Here is a 23,562-nt window from a genome sequence, read left to right on the forward strand (position 1 = left end):
GGCAGTGATTGAAATTTTAAATCACAAACCCCGGGGCAGCTACTCCTTTTGCCCTTCCATCCCCCGGTCGGCCCTGCCCCAAGGTCGATTAGTAGAAGAACTATCAATATTTCAGATGCTGCTGAGTAATTCTTCCTCTATAAAGCTGATCTGAGTGACACAACTTGGTTCTAGTCAGTTGTTCTTGTCTACAATTGGTCATGTCCTATACTAGGAATTGATCTTTTAATGATCACCTCTGGCACAGGGGATTTCTTTCCTACTTTATAAAATAGCCAGCCTCTAATGTCTCCCAATTCATGTTTAATATGATATAGAATCTATCAGGGTGAGAAACAGCACGGATACAGTTTGTGCAGATCTTTTCCTTCCAGCTCTGGAGATTGGGGGTTACCCGATGATGTGAAGCTGTGGTAAACCTGATGTCAGCATGGGGCTCATCACTCATATATGGTGATGTTTGTTGCTTTTGAGTTTTATTGGCTGTTTTAGCTGCATAAAGTCACAGATAAAACCACTGATAATAACTAAAAAGGCAGGTGGGTTTTCTATTGGTTCCTTTCCGCAGCTGATGCCAGCCTCTGAATCTATATATTTCCTTTCCACTGCTTTGTTATCACTTGTCAGACACAGAGAAGCCCTGGCAGGTGCTTAGGTGCAGCCAGTGCATGAGAGAAGGGGGACATCAAGTCAGGCTGGCAATGAAGGGACATCTCTCCGCTCTGGTGCTGTGGCTTCTTCTCCTAACAATTCAGGACATAGCAGGTAAGTCTCTTCTGTGTTTCACCAGGGGAACTGGGTTAACTGGAATTAGGGTGGTAACTTTTACAGTCAGCTTTTTACCATCTGTGCCTGGCTAAGAGGTTGTGACCTTTCCTTTCAGGATTGGACCTTGCCACTGTTATCGAGGCTTTTGTTACCTTGAGATTGGACTATTCAAATGACCCTAATATGGGGCTGCACCTTTGAACCATTCAGAGAATGAAGCTGGTGCAAATAGCAGTGACTCACTGAGCAGCGCATCTTGTTGGGAGCATGTTAGACCCTGTGCTGCAGGGTTTGCACTGGCTGCCCATCTCTGCCACAGCTCTGGTTAGCAGTGGAGCCTGAGCAATGAGGGCAGGGTGCATTTTAGGGAGTGAATCTAGCCCAAAGACTTCACAGCTGATTAGCAATAGGATGAAAATTGAATGTGGCACCTGGATATGATTCAAATAATACAGTGATTGGAACCTGTTGGGCTGGTGTTAGCAGCATCATAATGATCCGTGTGACTGGTAGGGCAGTGAACTGCTCCACAGTATCTGGTTCATGGGAACCTGATGTGCTGCTGCGCCAGCCTGAGAAACTGACTCTGAAGTTTGTAATCAGAAATGTCAGTCTAAATTATTGTCTTAGAGAAAAACCTGCCCTAATGTATATTTCACAGACAGCTCAGTAACTGTGCGGTGCTTAGGGGGCTGGTACCCAGAAAATCCTGAGCAAACCAAACCGTCTAGCAGGTTACTTGGAGTTTATATTTCAGATTCCCAAGAAGTTTGAATATAATGTGCTGGGATTAGAGCCCATAACACATCTGTGCATGACCGAAAAGCAGGGAATTCTGTGGTGACTCCTGGGCAATCAGACTGACATTGCAGGGGATGGACAATTACTACCGCGTGAGGGATAAATTACTGCATGATTGTGGGATCATGTCATATACTGATGCCAAGCACATGTTCAGCTCAGTGTATTTTTGTTGGATTTATGAGCAAATGTGCATCATCCCCTAGATATTTCTTATTTTCTATGGGAAATTCGACTGCTTCACATGATGCAGACACTGTGACATGGGGGAGCATAAAATACTCTCCAGTTATCTGTGGGCTAGCGTCATATAGTGATGCCAAGCACATGCTCAGCTCAATGTATTTTTGTTGGGTTGATGAGGAAATGTGCATCATCCCTTTGATAGTTTTTTTTTTCTATTGGAAATTTGAGTTTGCTTCACATGACACAGACACCATGACATGGGGGAGTTTACAATATAGGGGATATCACCAAGCAGCTACTTTTCCGTTTCCCTCAGTGCCCCAGTTCTCCTCCCTGAGCCCTGAGTAGAGGCCAGGTCAGTCTTTGCCAGAAGATCGTGTTTCACAATTACTGACCTCTTTACATAGTGCGGGAAAACAAATTTGTAAAATGATGTGGGGTCCAGGCAAACAAATGAGAAAATATCAGGGGTGGGTCAAAGCTGCAGGTTTCACTCCCAGATCCAGATCTAAACCTCCCCAATGTTCATAGTGCGGAGTGGTTCATTATTGCAAGTTGGGGCACAGAAGTGGAGTCAGTATATGATAGGTGAAGTATGTGATTGATAGCTGAAAGGTGCTGATGGCTGCCATCAGGGAGTCTTCATAGAATCATAGAATCTCAGGGTTGGAAGGGACCTCAGGAGGTCATCTAGTCCAACCCCCTGCTCAAAGCAGGACCAAACCCAACTAAATCATCCCAGCCAGGGCTTTGTCAAGCCTGACCTTAAAAAAGTCTAAGGAAGGAGATTCCACCACTTCCCTAGGTAACCCATTCCAGTTCTTCACCACCCTACTAGTGAAAAAGTTTTTCCTAATATCCAACCTAAACCTCCCCCTCTGCATCTTGAGACCATTACTCCTTGTTCTGTCATCTTCTACCACTGAGAACAGTCTAGATCCATCCTCTTTGAAACCCCCTTTCAGGTAGTTGAAAGCAACTATCAAATCCCCCCTCATTCTTCTCTTCTGCAGGCTAAACAATCCCAGTTCCCTCAGCCTCTCCTCATAAGTCATGTGTTCCAGCCCCCTAATCATTTTTGTTGCCCTCCGCTGGACTCTCTCCAATTTATCCACATCCTTCTTGTAGTGTGGGGCCCAAAACTGGACACAGTACTCCAGATGAGGCCTCACCAGTGCTGAATAGAGGGGAATGATCACATCCCTCGATCTGCTGGAAATGCCCCTACTTATACAACCCCAAATGCCATTAGCCTTCTTGGCAACAAGGGCACACTGTTGACTCATATTCAGCTTTTCGTCCACCGTAACCCCTAGGTCCTTTTCTGTAGAACTGCTGCCCAGCCATTCGGTCCCTAGTCTGTAGCAGTGCATGGGATTCTTCCGTCCTAAGTGCAGGACTCTGCACTTGTCCTTGTTGAACCTCATCATATTTCTTTTGGCCCAATCCTCTAATTAGTCTAGGTCCCTCTGTATCCTATCCCTACCCTCCAGCGTATCAACCACTCCTCCCAGTTTAGTGTCATCTGCAAACTTGCTAAGGGTGCAGTCCACACCATCCTCCAGATCGTTAATGAAGATATTGAACAAAACCGGCCCCAGCACCGACACTTGGGGCACCCCACTTGATACCGGCTGCCAACTAGACATGGAACCATTGATCACTACCCGTTGAGCCCGACCATCTAGCCAGTTTTCTATCCACCTTACTGTCCATTCATCCAGCACATACTTCTTTAACTTGCTGGCAAGAATACTGTGGCAGACTGTATCAAAAGCTTTGCTAAAGTCCAGAAATAGCACATCCACTGCTTTCCCCTCATCCACGGAGCTGGTTATCTCATCATAGAAGGCAATTAGGTTAGTCAGGCATGACTTGCCCTTGGTGAATCCATGCTGACTGTTCCTGATCACTTTCCCCTCCTTTAAGTGGTTCAGAATTGATTCCTTGAGGACCTGTTCCATGATTTTTCCAGGGACTGAGGTGAAACTGACTGGCCTGTAGTTCCCTGGATCTTCCTTCTTCCCTTTTTTAAAGATGGGCACTACATTAGCCTTTTTCCAGTCGTCTGGAACCTCAACCGATCGCCATGAGTTTTCAAAGATAATGGCCAATGGCTCTGCAATCTCATCGGCCAACTCCTTTAGCACCCTCGGATGCAGCGCATCCGGCCCCATGGACTTGTGCTCGTCCAGCTTTTCTAAATAGTCCCGAACTACTTCTTTCCCCACAGAGAGCTGGTCACCTCCTCCCCATACCGTGATGCAGAGTGCAGGTGTCTGGGAGCTGACCTTGTCTGTGAAGACAGAGGCAAAAAAAGCATTGAGTACACTAGCTTTCTCCACATCCTCTGTCACTAGGTTCCCTCCCGCATTCAGCAAGGGGCCCACACTTTCCTTGACTTGCTTCTTGTTGCTAACATACCTGAAGAAACCCTTCTTGTTACTCCTAACATCTCCGGCTAGCTGCAACTCCAAGTGTGATTTGGCCGTCCTAATTTCACTCCTGCATGCCTGAGCAATACTTTTATACTCCTCCCTGGTTATTTGTCCAATCTTCCACTTCTTGTAAGCTGTTTTTTTGTGTTTAAGACGAGCAAGGATTTCACTGTTGAGCCAAGCTGGTCGCCTGCCATATTTACTTTTCTTCCTACACATCGGGATGGTTTGTTCCTGCAACCTCAATAAGGTTTCTTTAAAATACAGCCAGCTTCCCTCGACTCCTTTCCCCATCATGTTATTCTCCCAGGGGACCTTGCCCATCAGTTCCCTGAGGGAGTCGAAGTCTGCTTTTCTGAAGTCCAGGGTCTCTGTTCTACTGCTCTCCTTTCTTCCTTGTGTCAGGATCCTGAACTCGACCATCTCATGGTCACTGCCTCCCAGGTTCCCATCCACTATTGCTTCCTCTACTATTTCTTCCCTGTTTGTGAGCAACAGGTCAAGAAGAGCTTTTCCCCTAGTTGGTTCCTCCAGCACTTGCACCAGGAAATTGACCCGTACACTTTCCGGAAACTTCCTGGATTGCCTGTGCAGTACTGTATTGCTCTCCCAGCAGATATCGGGGTGATTAAAGTCACCCATGAGAACCAGGGCCTGTGATCTAGCAACTTCTGTTAGTTGCTGGAAGAAAGCCTCGTCCACCTCATCCCCCTAGTCCGGTGGTCTGTAGCAGACTCCCACCACGACATCACCCTTGTTGTTCATACTTCTAAATTTAATCCAGAGACTCTCGGGTTTTTCTGCAGTTTCATACTGGAGCTATGAGCAGTCATACTGCTCTCTTACATACAACGCAACTCCCCCACCTTTTCTGCCCTGCCTATCCTTCCTGAACAGTTTATATCCATCCATGACAGTACTCCAATCATGTGAGTTATCCCACCAAGTCTCTGTTATTCCAATTACATCATAATTCCTTGACTGTGCCAGGACTTCTAGTTCTCCCTGCTTGTTCCCCAGGCTTCTTGCATTTGTGTATAGGCACTTAAGATAACTCGCTGATTGTCCTGCTTTCTCGGTCTGAGACAGGAGTCCTCCCCTCTTGGGTCTGAGACAGGAGTCCTCCCTTCTTCGATACTAGGACAATCAGAGACCTCATGAAAGCCAATGGCAGTGTGAAGAACTCTCTTTTAGGTTCAACAGATGGAGGAACCAAGATCCTTTATGTAGTTAAAACAGCTGCAGACAGTGGGGCCTACTGCCAAAGGCACTGGGCACCTGGGCAGGGCAGATCTAAGCCAGGGGTTTCCACTGTTGCCAATGCAGGGGCCAGGATACTGGCATCAGACTGTGTCTGTTGGAGGGAGAAGCCAGTAGAAGGAGTCGTAACCGGGATCTTGGAAGCAGAAAAGAAACAAAGCCTGTTGGAGCTCGCTGGAGGGGCAGGCTGGGGGATTTCTGAGCAAGGAAATTGCCAGCTGTTGTTAGTTTCTACTGTGTGCAGGGAAACAGAACTGTGTGAGCACTTAGCTAGAGCAGTGTTACAGCCTTGGGTCCTGCCACGAGTGACCATCACTGAGTTAACACCACTGAAAAAAAGCCCCTTTTTTCTTAGTGCAGACCAGGCCCCATTGGCTGGCTGTGGGACTGCACTGAAGTCATACCTGAATAAATGCCCCTGTGGATTGCAGAAAAGTGGTGTTTTGTATTTGCTTGGCATTAAAGGAGCAGGATGGTCTGGGCACATACTGGTGTGAACTGCGCTGTTCTCTGAGCTCCATGGAGGCTCGATAGACACGGTGTCCCCTGCTCAGCCATTCACTGCTGGAGCCAGCCTGTTCCAGGGGTCACAGTGGAACTCTGCATGTAGCTGTAACTCATGGGCACTGTAATGATGCCCGTACTTGCTCCCAGTCTCAGGGTCAATCCTGTGTCTTCACACCCTGTCATGTAGACCAATTCTCCCAGCCAATATCCCAGCACCGTGTGACAGGCAGTGGCCCATCCTCACAGTTCCTGTGACCTGCCTCTCTCCCAGCAGCCAGCTTTGCCTCTCCACATCCCCAGAGAGACAAAAAACTCGAGAGACAACTGGGGGTAGGGGGTGGAACTCAGATCTGGCTACTGGGGAAAAAAGCCAATGGCAGGGAGTGAGAGCAGAGCACTTGTCCTTGTTGAACCAGAATGTGCTGCTCATCTGGGGAAGAAACAGCCTGTACATGCAGGGCAGAGAGGCCAGGTAGAAAGGGGAGAAGAGCCCAGGGGAGGCAGGTGGGAAGAGAGAACAATGGAAGAGGGAAATGTGTGGGGCAGGTGGGGAGAGGAAGCTCCGGTAGAGAGCACAAGGATGTAATGCCAAGCGCCACAGAACAAAAATTACAAGGTTATAAAAAATGTCCAGTCACGTTACTCAGTCTGTCTTTGGACTTTTGAACTCCCCTCTGCTCCTCTGCCAGAGAGGGGATGAGAATCCCAGGCTGAAAAGTCACCATTTAATGCACCCAAACTGTACGACTCCCCTTGGCTGCTCAGCTGGAGACTGCGCTTCCCTCCCCTCACCCCTGAGACGGGAACTGCCGTCCATTGCCCAGCACTGCCTTTGCTCTCCCTCCTGGTTCAGTTCCTCTGACAGACGAAGGGGTGGCTGGGAAATAGTTTGACAGGCACTGAGTTAATTCATGCAGCGTGGTTCACACTCACGCACAGAACTTCTGTTACTGTTCAGGGGTGAGTTACAGATACTGGAGACCTTCACACTGACATGAACCATTCACATCAGCTATAATGTCACCATAACACGATGGGTTTGGTTTAGCCATTTGCAAATAGCAACACTTCCCTGGCTTCCCCCACCCCACCCTGCAACTTCTCTGTCTCAGACTGAAGAACACCCCACAATCTAGAGGCCCCTCCTCTTCCCTTGCCTCCCTCCAGACTCCTGTTCCAGACCCCCTCCTCCCCTCTCCACCCTCCCTCCTGCACCCTACTCCAGTCGTTATTCCTCACCCCACTACTCCCTCATGCCCCTCTGCTCCAGACTCCCTCCTCCCTGCCCCTCCATTCCCCTCACCTCCCTCCTTCCTGCCTCCTTTTCCAGTCCCCTCCTCAATTCTCCCTCTTCCACAACTCTAGACCCTCTCCTCTCTGTCTTCTAACACAACTTTCCAGCCCCATCCCTTCACCTGGTCCCCTGCTCCCTTCGCCTGGTCCCCACCTATCTGCCCCTTCACACTCCTTGCCTCCCTCCTTCCTGCCTCCTTCTCCAGCCCCCTACACATATATCACTCCTCCTGCACTCCAGACCCCCCTCCTCTTCCTTCCTCCTGACCCAACTTTTCAGAACCCTCCCTTCCCCTGGTCCCCTGCTCCAGACCCTCCACTTTACACTCCTCCTTTCTGCCCACACAGCACCTGAACCCCATTCCCTAAAAACTCCTGAATCTGCCTCCTGCCCCACAGTGCCCTTCTCCCCTCACTGTCCCCATCCTCCTTGCACAGGGTCTCTGCTTCCCATCACAGTCCCTGGGTCCTGTCCAGTCCCTTGAGCCATTCAGGGGAAGCCACATTCCCTATGGGCTTCAGTCTCATTGAAAACAGTGGGAAGTGGCAGCCAGATTTATTCAGGGTGGCCTCACTCCCACATGTGGACAGACTGTAGGGAGATGGCGGCATCTCGCTGGCTTCAGCCCCAGTGACAGGAGATGGTGCCTTTTGGAATAAGGGAAACTCCGTGAGTTGGTGTCTTTCATCATGTTCTCACAAGATGAGTAAAAACACCCCAAATCACCAGAGTGGGGATAAAATGGCAAGAGCTGCAGCACTGACAGGCCTGAAATGTGAGGCCCTGAGATGTGAGAAGTTGGCAACATGAGGCAGCTCTGGGCATATCCCATTCTCCTGGCTCTGGGCGTGAATCCCCTCTGCTGGGCGTGGACTCTGCTGTGATAACGCTGGGGAGGGGGCTCCCTGCTTGCTCTGATCCTGCTCTGTGTCTCTCTTTGAAGGTGCTGAGGAGCTGAGGCTGGAAAATGGAGGCAGCCCCTGTGCTGGGAGAGTGGAGGTTAAACACCAGGATCAGTGGGGGACGGTGTGTGATTTTGACTGGGACATGGAAGATGCTGAGGTGGTTTGTAAGCAGCTGGGATGTGGATCTGCTGTCAGTGCCCCTGGCTGGGCTCATTTTGGAGAAGGATCTGGACCGACTTGGCTGTATGATGTTGATTGTGGTGGTGAGGAGTCAGCTCTCTGGAACTGCAGTCATGATGGATGGGGTCCATGGGACTGCCCTCATTCTTATGACACTGGAGTGATCTGCTCAGGTAAGAACTTGGCCAACCTGCTCCCTTAGGAAACTCCCCGTGAGGGAGAAGGGACTGAACCCATGTGTGAAGTTCCTGGTGACTCAGAACTGGACTGTGCCCTGCACTGGGGTCAGGGTGGAGCTGACCAGTCTCTCCCTGAGCTCCCCTGGGCAGACTGGGGATGAGCAGGCTGGGCCACTAGCAGGGGCAGCTGGGGTAGTTGATGTGGGGTGGGTGACCCCATTATCAGGTCTGTGCTGGAACATGCCTGGGTACAGCAGCTCAGTGTCTCCCTGGGGCAGCGGCAGCAGCTGTGACCCTGCCTGTGGGTGCTGGAGCTGGGACAGGAGTCGGGGGCGAGTGCTGTGGAGCTTTCCCCAGAGTTCCCTGAGGCAGCAGGGGAGGAGCCCTGAGCCTGACCATGGCAAGGGGGAGGGGCCAAAACAGCTGGGGCAGGTGCAGGGGGGCAAAAACCGGCTACACTGCGCCGCACGGCTCCCTCTTTCCCTGAATCCCCCCACAGGGTCTGGCAGGAAACTCTCACATGGTGTGTAGCTCTTTCCTCCACAGCCCACCTGGCTGCCTTCCCATGCAGGGTGGGCTAGATATACCCCCAGGGCAATGTCACTGTGATACACCTGGATCCCTCTGCACTCTGCATTTGGGAAATATGTGTCTGCATAACCTGGCTTCATCAAAGCTTGTGCAAGAAAAATGCCTGGGCACAGGGTCTTACACAGAGTGACTAATGCACTGATAGAAACAGCCCCTGACAGGTAATACTTAGGATGGGAACATGGATCACTACAGCTGGCTGAACAGTGATAATGCATCTTTGTTCTGATTAGCTCAGTTTGCACCTCTCTGCAAGTCACTGATCACCAACATTGGTGAGGTCACATCTGAGCACGGGGGTCAGTGCTCTATGTGTCTCCCTCTCGCACCCTGCCACTCACTCACTATCCTCATTGCAGGATCTCCAGAAACTGTGTGTGTTGGGGGGAGTTCACCCCAGCTCTGTGCCCTCTCAGCCCCGGCTGTGTCAGCACAAAGGGGCCACAGTCACCATAAGCCCCACCCCTTCCCTCAGAACTATGCCTGGTACAGTGGGGGTGTAATGGGGCAGTGACCCTGCTCCTGCCCTGAAGGGTGTGAAACACCCCTGGGAGAGGGCTGTGGTAGGGGAAAACCTGGGCTCATAGGGGAAGTAGGCACAGCTGGACCATGCCCCAATCAGGCTGCAGCTGGCCCTTATAAGAGGGCAGTGTCCCAGGGAGCAGTCAGTCTCTCTCTGCTTTCAGGGTGTGGGAGGTGGCTGCTGGGAAGCTCAGGGTGCCCAGAGTGAGGCAGGGCTGGGGAGCAGCCACAGGGGCTGGGGAGCTCCAGGCCAGCAACTCCCCAGGTTGCATGGCCTAGTTCACGGCCCCACAGAGGTACTTAGTTGTACAGAAAGGCAGCAGGTGCAAAACCCCCTTGCCTGTGATGAGTGGCTTATACTGCACTCTGCCCCAGGGAGCAGGGGCTAGCTGGTGACTGGCGGTAGCCTATGAGTGAGACAAGGTGGGGATAGGGGTTCCCTGGGGAGGGGAGACCCTGAGACTAAGGGGTGTACTGCCAGGGGGCAGCATCCCAGTTAATGGGACACTGGAGTCCTGGGAGGGACACAGGGGCTAAGCAGCAGTGGGATACTGGCCTGCAGAGGGTGCTCCAAGGCTGGAAAATGAGCTAATTCCCAGAACACCAGCAGGAGGTGCAACAGAGGGCCTCCTAAACAGGAGTAACCCCCAGTACATGGAGGTGTATTTGTAACACTGAGAGATCCTGGTCGTTAGTGGCCAGGATTGAACCTGGGACCTCTAAAACTTAGTGCTATGGGCCTCTACTGCATGAGCTAAAAAATTACCAGCCTATCAACCAAAACTGTAGCAAACTCATCAATATCTAGGTGCTACTAGAGGTAGACAGAGCACCACACCCAACAGGAATGGGTTACACATTGGCTCCCCTCTCAGTTCCTGTGCCAGGTTCAGCACTGCTGCAAGGAGCTACCGGTGCCAAGGGTCTCTTTCTTGGCTTGATTCTGGGTTTCCCACGTAAAGTGAGTCCTGCAGCTGCAGTCTCTCAACTGACCCTGGTGTAACTGACTCAGCTGCACCATCCTTATTGCCACTGTTTCTATACCAGAAATGCACAATTGCAGAGAGGAGCTCATTCGCATAATGGGAGGAGCCAAAAGCACGAGCCTAGCAGCCACACCCCCATTCCCTGCTGGGCGTGTGTGTATGTCTGTGTGATTTCTGCCATGGTTTCCCAGCCCTGCTTGGTCACATGGTGCGGCCCGGCCCCCCTCCCTGCCTGGCAGCTGCTGGAACCTGTGAGCTGCAAGCTGTGCCCCACAGGGAGAGGCAGGAGGAATAGATGGGAGCTGCAGGGAGGGGGCTGCTGCTTTCCAGGAGGGGAGACTGAGGGTAACAGAGGGTGGGGCCTTTCTGCAGGATGGGGCATGACTAGAGGTGTTCCAAGGGTGGCTGAAAATTTAAATTGTGCCCCCGCACTATCAGCAGGCACAGGTAGTCTCTGCCTGGGCTTGTAAACCCTGAACTTCTGGGCTGTTCCCTGCTGCTTGGGGGATTTGGGCAGTATCCAGAGGGTGCAAAGGAACTCGACTGGCTGCCTGGGAACTAGGCACAAGCAGTTCCCAAGGCAAATCCCGAATAAATGCAAAGTAGAAACTTACCTGTCTGAGAAACCCTCACTCCAGCCATCCAACTCCAGTTACCTGGTTTTGATGATGTAACTCATCTTGGTACCAAAGTGACCAATGAGCAACATAAATTGTGTCCCTTCACGTTTAGTACTGAAAATTATTTACCTCAGAAATAAAGAATCGTTGCCCTGAGGTTACAGAGCCATTTACACTAAAGGAAAAGATTCCTCAGCACTTTAAGTTTCCTGCATGAATGCTCAGTGTGTCTCCTTCATTTTGAGTCTTTATCACATATTGGCACCAAACTTGGGCCTTGTCAGGTGTCACAGATCTACAGGATCTGTGCTATGCCCCAGCTTTTAAACAGTCCCTTGAGGACACCTTCAGTGTGCCAGACCCCAATTGGTCACTCTCTTCCTTAAGGTAGATCATGTGGCCTTAAGGCCTCCAAGACAGAGTCTCTGTGCTCCAGCACTTCTGTTTCGCACCATGAGCTCTGCCCAGTGAGTCCAACTGAGACAGACCCCTGCTCAGAGACATTTACACTCATCAGGGACCAATGCACCTCAGCAAGTATTTGCAGTGACTCCAGGCAGCCTTTTCAAAACACAGCAGGGTTTATTAGTCACCTGGAACACAGCATCAGAAAGTCCTATGGTTAGGGTTACCATATGTCTGGTTTTCCTGGACATAAACTCTTTTTTTGTTTGCTGACCTCTGTCCGGGCAGTTTTTCCAAATAAGAGAAAATGTCCAGGATTTTTCCAGATGTTGCAGCTCAGAAAGAGCCATCTCCACGCCCTGATTGGTCCGTCCCCAGGTCATCCTCATCTGCTGAGTCCTGCTAGCTCCATCCCAGCCTGGCCCACCAAGTAAGCGAAGCCACCAAGCACCTGTTGGCCTGGCCACCTGCCCCACCACAGGGCCTCAGAACCCAGTCAGGAGTCGTGAGAGGGCCAGGCCCCTACTCCCAGCCCAGGGAAGGGGGAGAAGCCTGCAGGGAGACCTTGACTGATGGGCTGGCTCTGCTGACCAGGCATGCACCAGCTGGCAGGAAACATGACACTGACCCCAACTTGAGAGTGAGGCTGCAGGTACCCTCTCCGGCATCCCCCAAATACTCCCTCCCAGTACACACACATCCCTCCAGCATCCCCCAAATATCCCCTCCCAGTACACTCACACCCCTCCAGCATCCCCCAAATACTCCCTCCCAGTACACACACATCCCTCCAGCATCCCCCAAATATCCCCTCCCAGTACACTCACACCCCTCCAGCATCCCCCAAATACTCCCTCCCAGTACACACACATCCCTCCAGCATCCCCCAAATATCCCCTCCCAGTACACACACACCCCTCCAGGACCCCCCAAATACTCCCTCCCAGTACGCACTCACACCCCTCCAGCATCCCCCAAATACTCCCTCCCATTATTCACACACCCCTCCAGCATTCCCCAAATATCCCCTCCAGCAACCCCCAACTGTAACCCCTCTCCATATTGGGCCACAGAAGGGCTACCATGAGCCATGTTGCTGTGGACCCATCTAGGTTTCTTCTCTCTCTCTCTCTCTCTGTCTCTCAGTCCCAGATGAGCGCCCATGTCTCTCCAAAGGCCAGTTCTTATCCTAGACTCCTGTCACTGCTCGGTCCATTGTCCTCCTCCTGCCAATTATGGCCAATTAGCCATATTGCAGCAAAGCAAACACATCACAGTTCATAAGAACATAAGAACATAAGAAAGGCCGTACCGGGTCAGACCAAAGGTCCATCCAGCCCAGTATCTGTCTACCGACAGTGGCCAATGCCAGGTGCCCCTGAGGGAGTGAACCTAACAGGCAATGATCAAATGATCTCTCTCCTGCCATCCATCTCCATCCTCTGACGAACAGAAGCTAGGGACACCAATCTTACCCATCCTGGCTAATAGCCATTTATGGACTTAGCCACCATGAATTTATCCAGTCCCCTTTTAAACATTGTTATAGTCCTAGCCCTCACAACCTCCTCAGGTAAGGAGTTCCACAAGTTGACTGTGCGCTGCGTGAAGAAGAACTTCCTTTTATTTGTTTTAAACCTGCTGCCTATTAATTTCATTTGGTGACCCCTAGTTCTTGTATTATGGGAATAAGTAAATAACTTTTCCTTATCCACTTTCTCAACATCACTCATGATTTTATATACCTCTATCATGTCCCCCCTTAGTCTTCTCTTTTCCAAACTGAAGAGTCCTAGCCTCTTTAATCTTTCCTCATATGTGACCTTCTCTAAACCCCTAATCATTTTAGTTGCTCTTTTCTGAACCTTTTCTAGTGCTAGAATATCTTTTTTGAGGTGAGGAGACCACATCTGTACACAGTATTCAAGATGTGGGCGTACCATGGATTTATATAAGGGCAATAATATATTCTCAGTCTTATTCTCTATCCCCTTTTAATGATTCCTAACATCCTGTTTGCTTTTTGACCGCCTCTGCACACTGCGTGGACATCTTCAGAGAACTATCCACGATAACTCCAAGATCTTTTCCTGTCTCGTTGTAGCTAAATTAGCCCCATCATGTTGTATGTATAGTTGGGGTTATTTTTTCCAATGTGCATTACTTTACATTTATCCACATTAAATTTCATTTCCCATTTTGTTGCCCAATCACTTAGTTTTGTGAGATCTTTTTGAAGTTCTTCACAATCTGCTTTGGTCTTAACTATCTTGAGTAGTTTAGTATCATCTGCAAACTTTGCCACCTCACTGTTTACCCCTTTCTCCAGATCATTTATGAATAAATTGAATAGGATTGGTCCTAGGACTGACCCTTGGGGAACACCACTAGTTACCCCTCTCCATTCTGAGAATTTACCATTAATTCCTACCCTTTGTTCCCTGTCCTTTAACCAGTTCTCAATCCATGAAAGGACCTTTCCTTTTATCCCATGACAGCTTAATTTACGTAAGAGCCTTTGGTGAGGGACCTTGTCAAAGGCTTTCTGAAATCTAAGTACACTGTGTCCACGGATCCCCTTGTCCACATGTTTGTTGACCCCTTCAAAGAACTCTAATAGATTAGTAAGACACGATTTCCCTTTACAGAAACCATGTTGACTATTGCTCAAGAGTTTATGTTTTTCTATGTGTCTGACAATTTTATTCTTTACTATTGTTTCAACTAATTTGCCCGGTACCGACGTTAGACTTACCGGTCTGTAATTGCCGGGATCACCCCTAGAGCCCTTTTTAAATATTGGCGTTACATTAGCTAACTTCCAGTCATTGGGTACCGAAGCCGATTTAAAGGACAGGTTACAAACCTTAGTTAATATTTACGAAACTACACATATGAGATCTTTCAGAACTCTTGGGTGAATGCCATCTGGTCCCGGTGACTTGTTAATGTTGAGTTTATCAATTAATTCCAAAACCTCCTCTACTGATACTTCAATCTGTGACAGTTCCTCAGATTTGTCACCTACAAAAGCCAGCTCAGGTTTGGGAATCTCCTAACATCCTCAGCCGTGAAGACTGAGGCAAAGAATCCATTTAGTTTCTCCGCAATGACTTTATCATCTTTAAGCGCTCCTTTTGTATTTTCATCGTCAAGGGGCCCCACTGGTTGTTTAGCAGGCTTCCTGCTTCTGATGTACTTAAAAAACATTTTGTTATTACCTTTGGAGTTTTTGGCTAGCCGTTCTTCAAACTCCTCTTTGGCTTTTCTTATTACACTCTTGCACTTAAGTTGGCAGCGTTTGTGCTCCTTTCTATTTGCCTCACTAGGATTTGACTTCCACTTTTTAAAGGAAGTCTTTTTATCTTTCACTGCTTCTTTTACATGGTGGTTAAGCCACGGTGGCTCTTTTTTAGTTCTTTTACAGTTTTTCTTAATTTGGGGTATACATTGAAGTTGGGCCTCTATTATGGTGTCTTTTAAAGGGCCCACGCAACTTGCAGGGATTTCACTTTAGTCAATGTACCTTTTAACTTTTGTCTAACTAACCCCTCATTTTTGTATAGTTCCCCTTTTGAAATTAAAGGCCACAGTGTTGGGCAGTTGGGATGTTCTTCCCACCACAGGGATGTTGAATGCTATTGTATTATGGTCACTATTTCCAAGCGGTCCTGCTATAGTTACCTCTTGGACCAGCTCCTGCGCTCCACTCAGGATTAAATCTAGAGTCGCCTCGCCCCTTGTGGGTTCCCGTATCAGCTGCTCCATGAAGCAGTCATTTAAAGTATCGAGAAATTTTATCTCTGCATTTCGTCCTGAAGTGAAATGTTCCCAGTCAATATGGGGATAATTGAAATCCCCCACTATTATTGGGTTCTTAATTTTGATAGCCTCTCTAATTTCCCTTAGCATTTCATCATCACTATTACTGTCCTGGTCAGGTGGTCGATAATACAACCCAAAACAAAAAAAAATACTAGAGCATGAAATTTCTATCCATAGAGACTCTATGGAACCTGTGGATTCGCTTAAGATTTTTACTTCATTTGAATCTACACTTTCTTTAACATATAGTGCCACTCCTCCCCCTGCACGGCCTGTTCTGTCCTTCCTATATATTTTGTACCCCGGAATGATTGTGTCCCATTGATTGCTCTCAGTCCACCAGGTTTCTGTGATGCCTATTATATCAATATCCTCCTTTATCACAAGGCACTCTAGTTCACCCATCTTATTATTTAGACTTCTGGCATTTGTGTACAAGCACTTTAAAAACTTGTCCCTGTTTATTAGCCTGCCTTTTTCTGATGTGCCAGATTCTTTTTTATGTGACTGTTCATCATCTGATCCGGCCCTTACATTATATTTCTCATTCCTCTGCTCCTGACTATAACCTGGAGATTCTCTATCATCAGACTCTCCCCTAAGAGAAGTCTGTGTCCGATCCACACGCTTCTCTGCAGCAGTCGGCTTTCCCCCATCACCTAGTTTAAAAACTGCTCTACAACCTTTTTAATGTTTAGCGCCAGCAGTCTGGTTCCACTTTGGTTTAGGTGGATCCCATCTCTCCTGTATAGGCTCCTCCCATCCCAGAAGTTTCCCCAGTTCCTAATGAACGTGAACCCCTCCTCTCTACACCATCGTCTCATCCACGCATTGAGACTCTGAAGCTCTGCCTGCCTACCCGGCCCTGCGCGTGGAACCGGGAGCATTTCTGAAAATGCCACCATAGAGGTCCTGGATTTCAGTCTCTTCCCTAGCAGCCTAAATTTGGCTTCCAGGACATCTCTCCTACCCTTCCCTATGTCATTGGTACCTACATGTACCACGACCACTGGCTCCTCCCCAGCACTACACATAAGTCTATCTAGATGCCTCGAGAGATCCGCAACCTTCGCACCAGGCAGGCAAGTCACCATACGGTTCTCCCGGTCATCACAGACCCAGCTATCTATATTTCTAATAATCGAATCTCCCATTACTAACACCTGCCTTTTCCTAGAAACTGGAGTTCCCTCCCCCGGAGAGGCAACCCCAGCACCATCTGGAAGGAGGGTCCCAACTACGGGAAGGTTTCCCTCTGCTCCCATTGACTGCTCTACTTCCCTGGGCCCTTCTTCCTCCTCAACAGCACAGGTGCTGTCTAAGCGGAGGTGGGACAATTCTACAGTGTCCCGGAAAGCCTCATCAACATACCTCTCTGCCTCTCTCAGCTCCTCCAGTTCCGCCACCCTGGCCTCCAAAATCCGTACATGGTCTCTGAGGGCCAGGAGCTCCTTGCACCGACTGCACACATACGCCACCCGCCCACAGGGCAGGTAATCATACATGCTACACTCAGTGCAATAAACTGGATAGCCCCCACTCTGCTGCTGGGCTTCTGCCTGCATTGTCTCCTAGTTAGTGAAAGGGTGGTTTAAAGGAAGAGGTTTTGAATGTAGTTTGGTTTATAGGTTTTAGGGGGGGGCCACGGGGAAGGGGTTAGGGCTGGCGAGGGGCTCCCACTCCCTTCCCACTCCCCTTCTAAACTCCCTTGCGAAACTCCCTGTTAGCAGCCCCTGTTCGCAAAGCTCCCTGGTCGCTTGTGCGCGGCTTTATAAAGTCTACAGTCTACATGCCAGGCAGCAATCTTGTACCCACAAGGCAGTACCAGGAGGGAAGCATGAAAATGTACATGCCCCAGGGGAGAACAGCAGAGAAGCCAGCACAGAGCATGGCCTTGTTAAATGCTGTGATTGAGTAGGACCCTGTTCACCAGCTTTGCATGTACAACAGCCACTTACACCAAATTTGCCCAGGCTTGCACTGGAGATTATGCACAATATAGATTTTGCTGATCACTCCCTTTCTTGCTGAGCCACTGTCCAAATTCTCTTTTGGAGCCTGCCTCTTGTCTCACCGAGGCAGCGGGTCTAGTTGCAACTTCATTCAGCCAACAATCACCTCAGAGGTGGCAAATGGGTGCAGTGCACTAGTGAGGATGGTAAAGGCCCACTTTACACCAGTGCAGCTGCCTACACACAGCGCTATGGAGACCTGAGCCCTCTGTGTGCACATAGCCCTGCACTCACTGCTAGAGTTAAACATTTCTCACACTGGTGCACTATTAATTGTCACTGGTGCTCTACGAGTCCCACCCAAAACAAGAGGCTGTTGTTCATTCACTGCAATGAAGGCCAGACTCTCCTTACTGCCTGTTCACAGACAGCTCCGCATGTCAGAGACTGTGGAGTTAAGTTAAAATTAATTGACAGAAAGCTTCATTTACACAGAGTGCATGTTGCCCAGAGGTATCTCGTGCCCTTCTAGGACATCGAGTTGGGCCAAACTCAAATAGCTGAAAACCAGGCAATAGACAGTTACGGTAAATGCCAAGGCAGCCTTAACTCTGACCCCTGGAGCTGGCACTAGCTACTGGCACTGGGAATTATTTGCATGTACTCCAGCTGCAGTCACTGTGTTAGGTATAGCTGTGCTGAATGGTGGAGGCATGAGTGGGAGCAGTTTGGCAGAGCTGTGACTGTGATATGAGGAGGTCTGGGACTAAGCACCACCATGTGATGAAAGGGAAGAGGTGCCTGACTACCCTGGGGATCCCATATACCTCATTTCAGTGCTGTGTTCTGTAGAGTGTGTCAGGGGCAAAGCACAGGCATCTTCTTGCCATGGGGATTGCAGCAGTGAGGTGGGAGATGGAAGCAGTCTGTGTGTTTAATGATGGTGAAAGGACAGTGTTAGCTGGCACTCTGTGAGTGTGGGTGAAGGGGTTGTGAGAGGGGGCAAAGGGGTTGTACAATGTAACAAGTGTGGGGTTGTTTCTGACTGCGGAATAGGGTCAGTGTTTGCAGGGCGCTGGCCACTGAGGACCCTCCTCTGTGACTATTAAATGTTTTCATTTTCTTGTGTGCAGATGCTCCAGTGTCAGGCCTTTCCTTTCCCTTGGAATGGCTCCCATTTTACAATTTGTTTCCTGAATGTGGGTCGGTGTCATGGAGGGTCTTAGCCCAGCTGTGGGACCCATGGCTAGGGGGTGGAGGCTTATCTGGTAGGAATCGCTGATCCAGCCAGGAGTTTGCCTGCTCTGCAGCAGGGCTGGCTCTAGGATTTTTGCCACCCCAAGCAAAAAAACATTTGGCTGCCCCCCACCCCAGTCCTGGGCTCTCTCCCCCCACACCAGTGCCCTCCCCCACCCGCATCCCCTGCCACCCTAGCCCTGGGCTCCCCCCCACAAACGTGACCACCTCGTTCACCATAGCAATCCCCATTTACACTTGCAGTGGGGATCAAACTGTTTCTCCTATTTTTATTTCACTTTAGTATAAATCTCGCCCTCCCCACCTCCCAAAATCCCATCTTTAGTGCTCCAAATGCACATGGAAGGCATAGGGACTAACCCTCAAACCTTCTACCTGGAAAGGGATGGGGATCTGGTAAAGAGGGTTCAGGCAGAGGAGAGGGTGTGAGGGCGCTTGGGGGCTCTGTAGTGGCAGAGAAGCTGGGTGTGATGTACTCACGGAGGAGGGTGGTGGAGGAGAGGGAGGTATCAGGAGGGTTGCAGGAGAAGAGGTGCAGGGGAAGGGAGGAGGTGCGGGAGTAGAGGGCTGGGGGAAGGTACAAGGGGAAGGAGCAATGGGGGGAGATACAAGTGAAGAGGCTGGGAGTGGAATGGGGGGTGCAAGGGCTGAGAGGGGCAGGTGCTGACAGCTGCTTCCCCAGCCCCGTGCAGGCAGAGCTGAGAGGACGGACACTGACCCCAGGTGCCCAAGCGGTGGTGGTCCCCCGGGGGGCAGTATCCCCCGCTGCCCCGCTCGGAGCTGGGCTCTGCATCTCCCCGCCCAGGGCAGGCAGCAGGGGCTGAGGAGGGGACCATGCGCGGCGAGCTGGGTCCGGGGGCAGGAGGGGGTGGTGGCAGCTCCCTGGCAGCTCGGGCTGCCCAGCCACTCACCCTGTCAGCGCGGGAGCCGGGATCTGCGCCCCCTGCCCAGCCCGGTGGTGCCCTGCACAGCCCACTGGGGCGGGGAAATGCCACCCTGCCCTGGGGAGACTCAGAGCGGCAGGGGTGGTGGCAAAAGGGCCCCTCCTCTCTCCCTGCATCCCTGGTCCCACTTCCCTCCCCCCCCCCCCCCCCCCAGCTCCTCACACACAGGCTGGACTGCGGTTCAGGCTGCCCTGCTGCTTGAGAGCCCGAGCATCATCCCCCGGAGCTCAGCCCCTCTCACCACCCCAGCCCGGGCCCGGCTCCGGGGGATGATGCTCGGGCTCCCCATCGGCAGGGCAGCCTGAACCGCGGTCCAGCCTGTGCGACTCAGGCTGCCGTGAGCGCCATCTAGCGACTGCAGCCAGAACTGCAGTGTCAGGTCCAGCTCAGCCTGAAAGCCTCAGCTGACAGAGAACATCTTGGTTCAGGGCCGACTCCCGGCTTTTTGTGCCCCAAGTAAAAAAATAAAAAATAAAAAATAAAAAAAGGGCGGGAGGAGGGGCTGGAGTTCCGCCCCTTGGAAAGTGCCACCCCAAGCACACGCTTGGAGTGCTGGTGCCTAGAGCTGGCCCTGCTCTGCAGGGTGAAAGATTTCTTGTTGATGCAGTCGTTCGTCAGGGCAGTAGTGATGCTGGCGCTGTCTGCCCCACAGGGCCCTGGGACTGAGGCTGCCACTTGCCACTTTTGAGGGAAAATATTTGGGAAACTTAGTTATGGTCATAGAAACATTTAATGAAAATCATTGAATTAGTGAATTTGCCTGTTAGCAAATAATGTGTCTGGTTGTTTATCACCATTAACTTCTGTTCAAAAAATTGTATATGAGTTTACATTGGGATTACCAAAGAGGCTGATGGGAGTTTGGTGCCCAATTTGCTTTGACTTTCAATAAGACTTTGGCTCCTAAGTGCCCAAGGGCCAGGTTTTAAAAGATATGTAGGTGTCTATAAATGCAGATAGGTGCTCAGTGGGATTTTCAAATGTGCCTGGTGCTGAACTCCCAGGAGATTTGGAAAGTCCCGGTAGTTGCCTGTCTTCACTCCTAGGTGCCTGAATGTCCTTTAAAATCTGGCCCTGAGTCACTTTTGAAAATGACAGGTAGGCTCCTAAGTCACTGAGGCACATCTGAAATGTTTACCCTTAGCTTAAAATCGAGACTGAGGCACCCAGCCAGAGTAGCTTGGAAGATACACAGAGGGAAGGGTGTTTATGGAGCCCCTTTCCCACCCTCATAGGGTGACCAGGCAATGGGTTGATCATCCTGACTCCCTGATACCCTGTAGATCTGGTGTAGCACAGAGGGCTCAGCCAAAAGAATATCTCAGCCTTACCCAGAACAAGGATATCATATTATGGAGGAATTTCCTATGACTCCATATTTAACATTATAACTATGGGTCCATTATAAGTTTTATTTGTAACTCTTCTCTTTTTAACAGTTAGTAGGAGTAATAAATTCCTATGCAAACAGTACAAGGAAGAGTAGAATATTTTTCTTAAAATTTCAAATGTTTTAGCAGCTCCCCTGGCAATGGGAGCTAAAGGTAAGTGTTTAATCTTAACCCTCTCTGGATTGTGAGTGTTTCTATGCAAAATCTCAACAACCTCTTAACATGGGGGAGGTGAAGGTGCGGGGTGGAGGGGCGTGATATGCAATTTCCTAGCATTGTTCAAAAAATAAAGATGACAGGCAGGACTTTATTAAAATGAGCTTCATTTCCAGGACTTTGAAATTCTACACAAAACGGACTGGCCCTCGCCGATGTAAATTCTCTAGCAACAACAGAAGCAGCCTAGACTCCATTAGTTGTGCATTCACTGTGCCACTGATTTTGAGTTCCCTCCACCATGGCACTACAGTTCCCATGCAACAGTCTGTGCACAGTATCCTCTGTGTTTTTTGGCCTTCACCACCGGACCTGAGGGGAAGAAAGATTTCCCTCACCTAAGGCCTTTCTGAGACTGGGCTCAGCTAACCCTGTTCCCCTCTCTCTTTCCCCACCAGGGGCATCCTTCCTGTGCTTCTTTATCTGATTCGGGCTGATGGGCTACTTGGCTCTTTATCCACCCAGCCCGCGAGCCTTCTTAGCTAATCACCTCAGTCAGCTTTCTTTAGGGGACTAACTGACATCTAAGAGATCCGTGTCACACTGTCTGCAGTGGCTCATGACTGTGAGTGCCTCCTCAGGGCAGACTGTCAGAAAACAGGGCAGACACTGCAAACTGGTGCTGTGTTCTATAATTAGATTTCACCAGGCCAGTATCAAATGTGAACTCCTGGATTCCTAGGCACCGACTCTGTGGAAAATATTAGCGGGTGCTCAGCACCCACCAGCAGCCAACCTCCCCACACCCAGCGCCTCCTGCCTGCCGATGGCTCCGCCAATCAACTCTTCCTTCTCCCTCCCTGTGCCTCCCACTCACCACGATCAGCTATTCTGTGGCGTCCAGGAGGCACTGAGAGGGATGGGGAGGAGCAGGGATGGGGCGTGATCAGGGGAAGGGTAGAAAGAGGCGGGGCAGGGGGGAGCATTGGGGAGGGTGTGCAGTGTGGAAGAAACTGGGGGCGGACCAGGAGTTGAGCACCCCCGGGACAATTGGAAGCTGGCACCTGTGCCTGGTTTACTATAACAGTCTTACCACGAGTCACAGACAGTGCCCTTAGACCAATGGGGGAAACCTGCAGCCTGCAGGCCGCATGTGGCCCATCAGAGTAATCAGTTGCTGGGCCGCCTGATAGTTTGTTTACATTTCACAGCCGCCCGCAGTTCCCAGTGGCCACGGTCTATAATTCAAAATTGTAGCAGAGATGTAGTCATCTGCCAGTTTCCCAAAAGTCTCTCAGGACTCCCCAGAATAACTCTGGGGAGCTCCATCTTTTCATTCACTTATTCCACCCTGTTAGAATTCAGACAGTCCAGAGATGAAGGATCTTTCCCTGAATCCAGACTTACAGCTTCTTCTCAGAGAAAACAAACTGAGAGGGTCATTACCCACATGGACTCTTCCTTTGATGACAGAGAGTGAGGAATGCATTTAGTGTTTGCCTCCAATCATCACACACAATGACCACTTGCTTTGAAATTAGCACTTTTCTGTGAAAGTTCTTCATTTGCATTCCACAAGGCTTCTTTCTCCTTTGGTGGGTTATTTAGTTACAGGGCTATACACAGTGTAAATGTTTGCTATTGCATTATAACGGTATATAGATAAGTGAGAACAATGCAAATAACATCCTGTTAGATTTCTTGAAGATTAAACACTCTTATACATTTACACATTTAATAATCACTTTGACCAATACTAATACACAGGTAAATTAGCCAGGCCGTGCATTTGTAAGCCTTCAATGAGACCTGGGGCTTTGGCATGAGCTGGCACCCGGTCTGCCAGCATCACAATCCGAGTGCAGGCTCATCTGTTCACCCCCAGCACTCTGTCCCAGGGAGATTGTCTTCCCCTATTGGGCCCAGGCAGTGCAGAAAGGAAACCACCTGAATTGAATGTAGAAGGGACAAGAATCAAACCGGGATGAGAGGAGGAGAGTAGACTGGGAGAAGGAGCTTGTGGGGTGGCCGGGGGACAGACGGACATTCCGAGACTGGATACTGGTGGGAAGCAAGAAACTGAGACTGGGAGAGAAAGGGGGAGATGGGAACTGGCTGGGAAAGGAGACTGGGTCTGGCAGAAGGGAGCGGAGGAGATTCTTACTGGCTAGGCTGAGTAAATAGAACAAGAGTTGGGAGACAGAGACTGTGACTTGCTGAGCAAGAAGATTGGGAGCTGGGGGAGACTGGGACTGACTGGACAAGGAGTCTTGGACTGGGAACCAGTGGGGTGGAACTGGTGGTGGGTGAGGACAGATTGACCAGATCAGGGACCAGAGTGTGGGGAGAGTCTAAAACTAACTGGCCAACAACACTGGAATAAGCAGTCAGGGTG

The 23,562-nt window shown here is 50.1% G+C and overlaps 1 protein-coding gene across 1 annotated transcript; it reads left to right on the plus strand.

Annotated features, from left to right (window-relative positions):
* The first annotated feature begins 637 nt into the window (after positions 1-637).
* On the plus strand, positions 638-21,462 carry LOC120404181 (scavenger receptor cysteine-rich type 1 protein M130-like). Its single transcript, XM_039536243.1, has 3 exons — positions 638-765; positions 8,198-8,512; positions 21,344-21,462. The coding sequence occupies exons 1-3, from the start codon at positions 669-671 to the stop codon at positions 21,349-21,351; spliced, it is 420 nt and encodes a 139-aa protein (XP_039392177.1). The 5' UTR covers positions 638-668; the 3' UTR covers positions 21,352-21,462.
* Positions 21,463-23,562: the final 2,100 nt, after the last annotated feature.

This window comes from Mauremys reevesii, linkage group 1 (genome assembly GCF_016161935.1).
Source record: "Mauremys reevesii isolate NIE-2019 linkage group 1, ASM1616193v1, whole genome shotgun sequence".
Lineage (NCBI taxonomy): Eukaryota > Metazoa > Chordata > Testudines > Geoemydidae > Mauremys > Mauremys reevesii.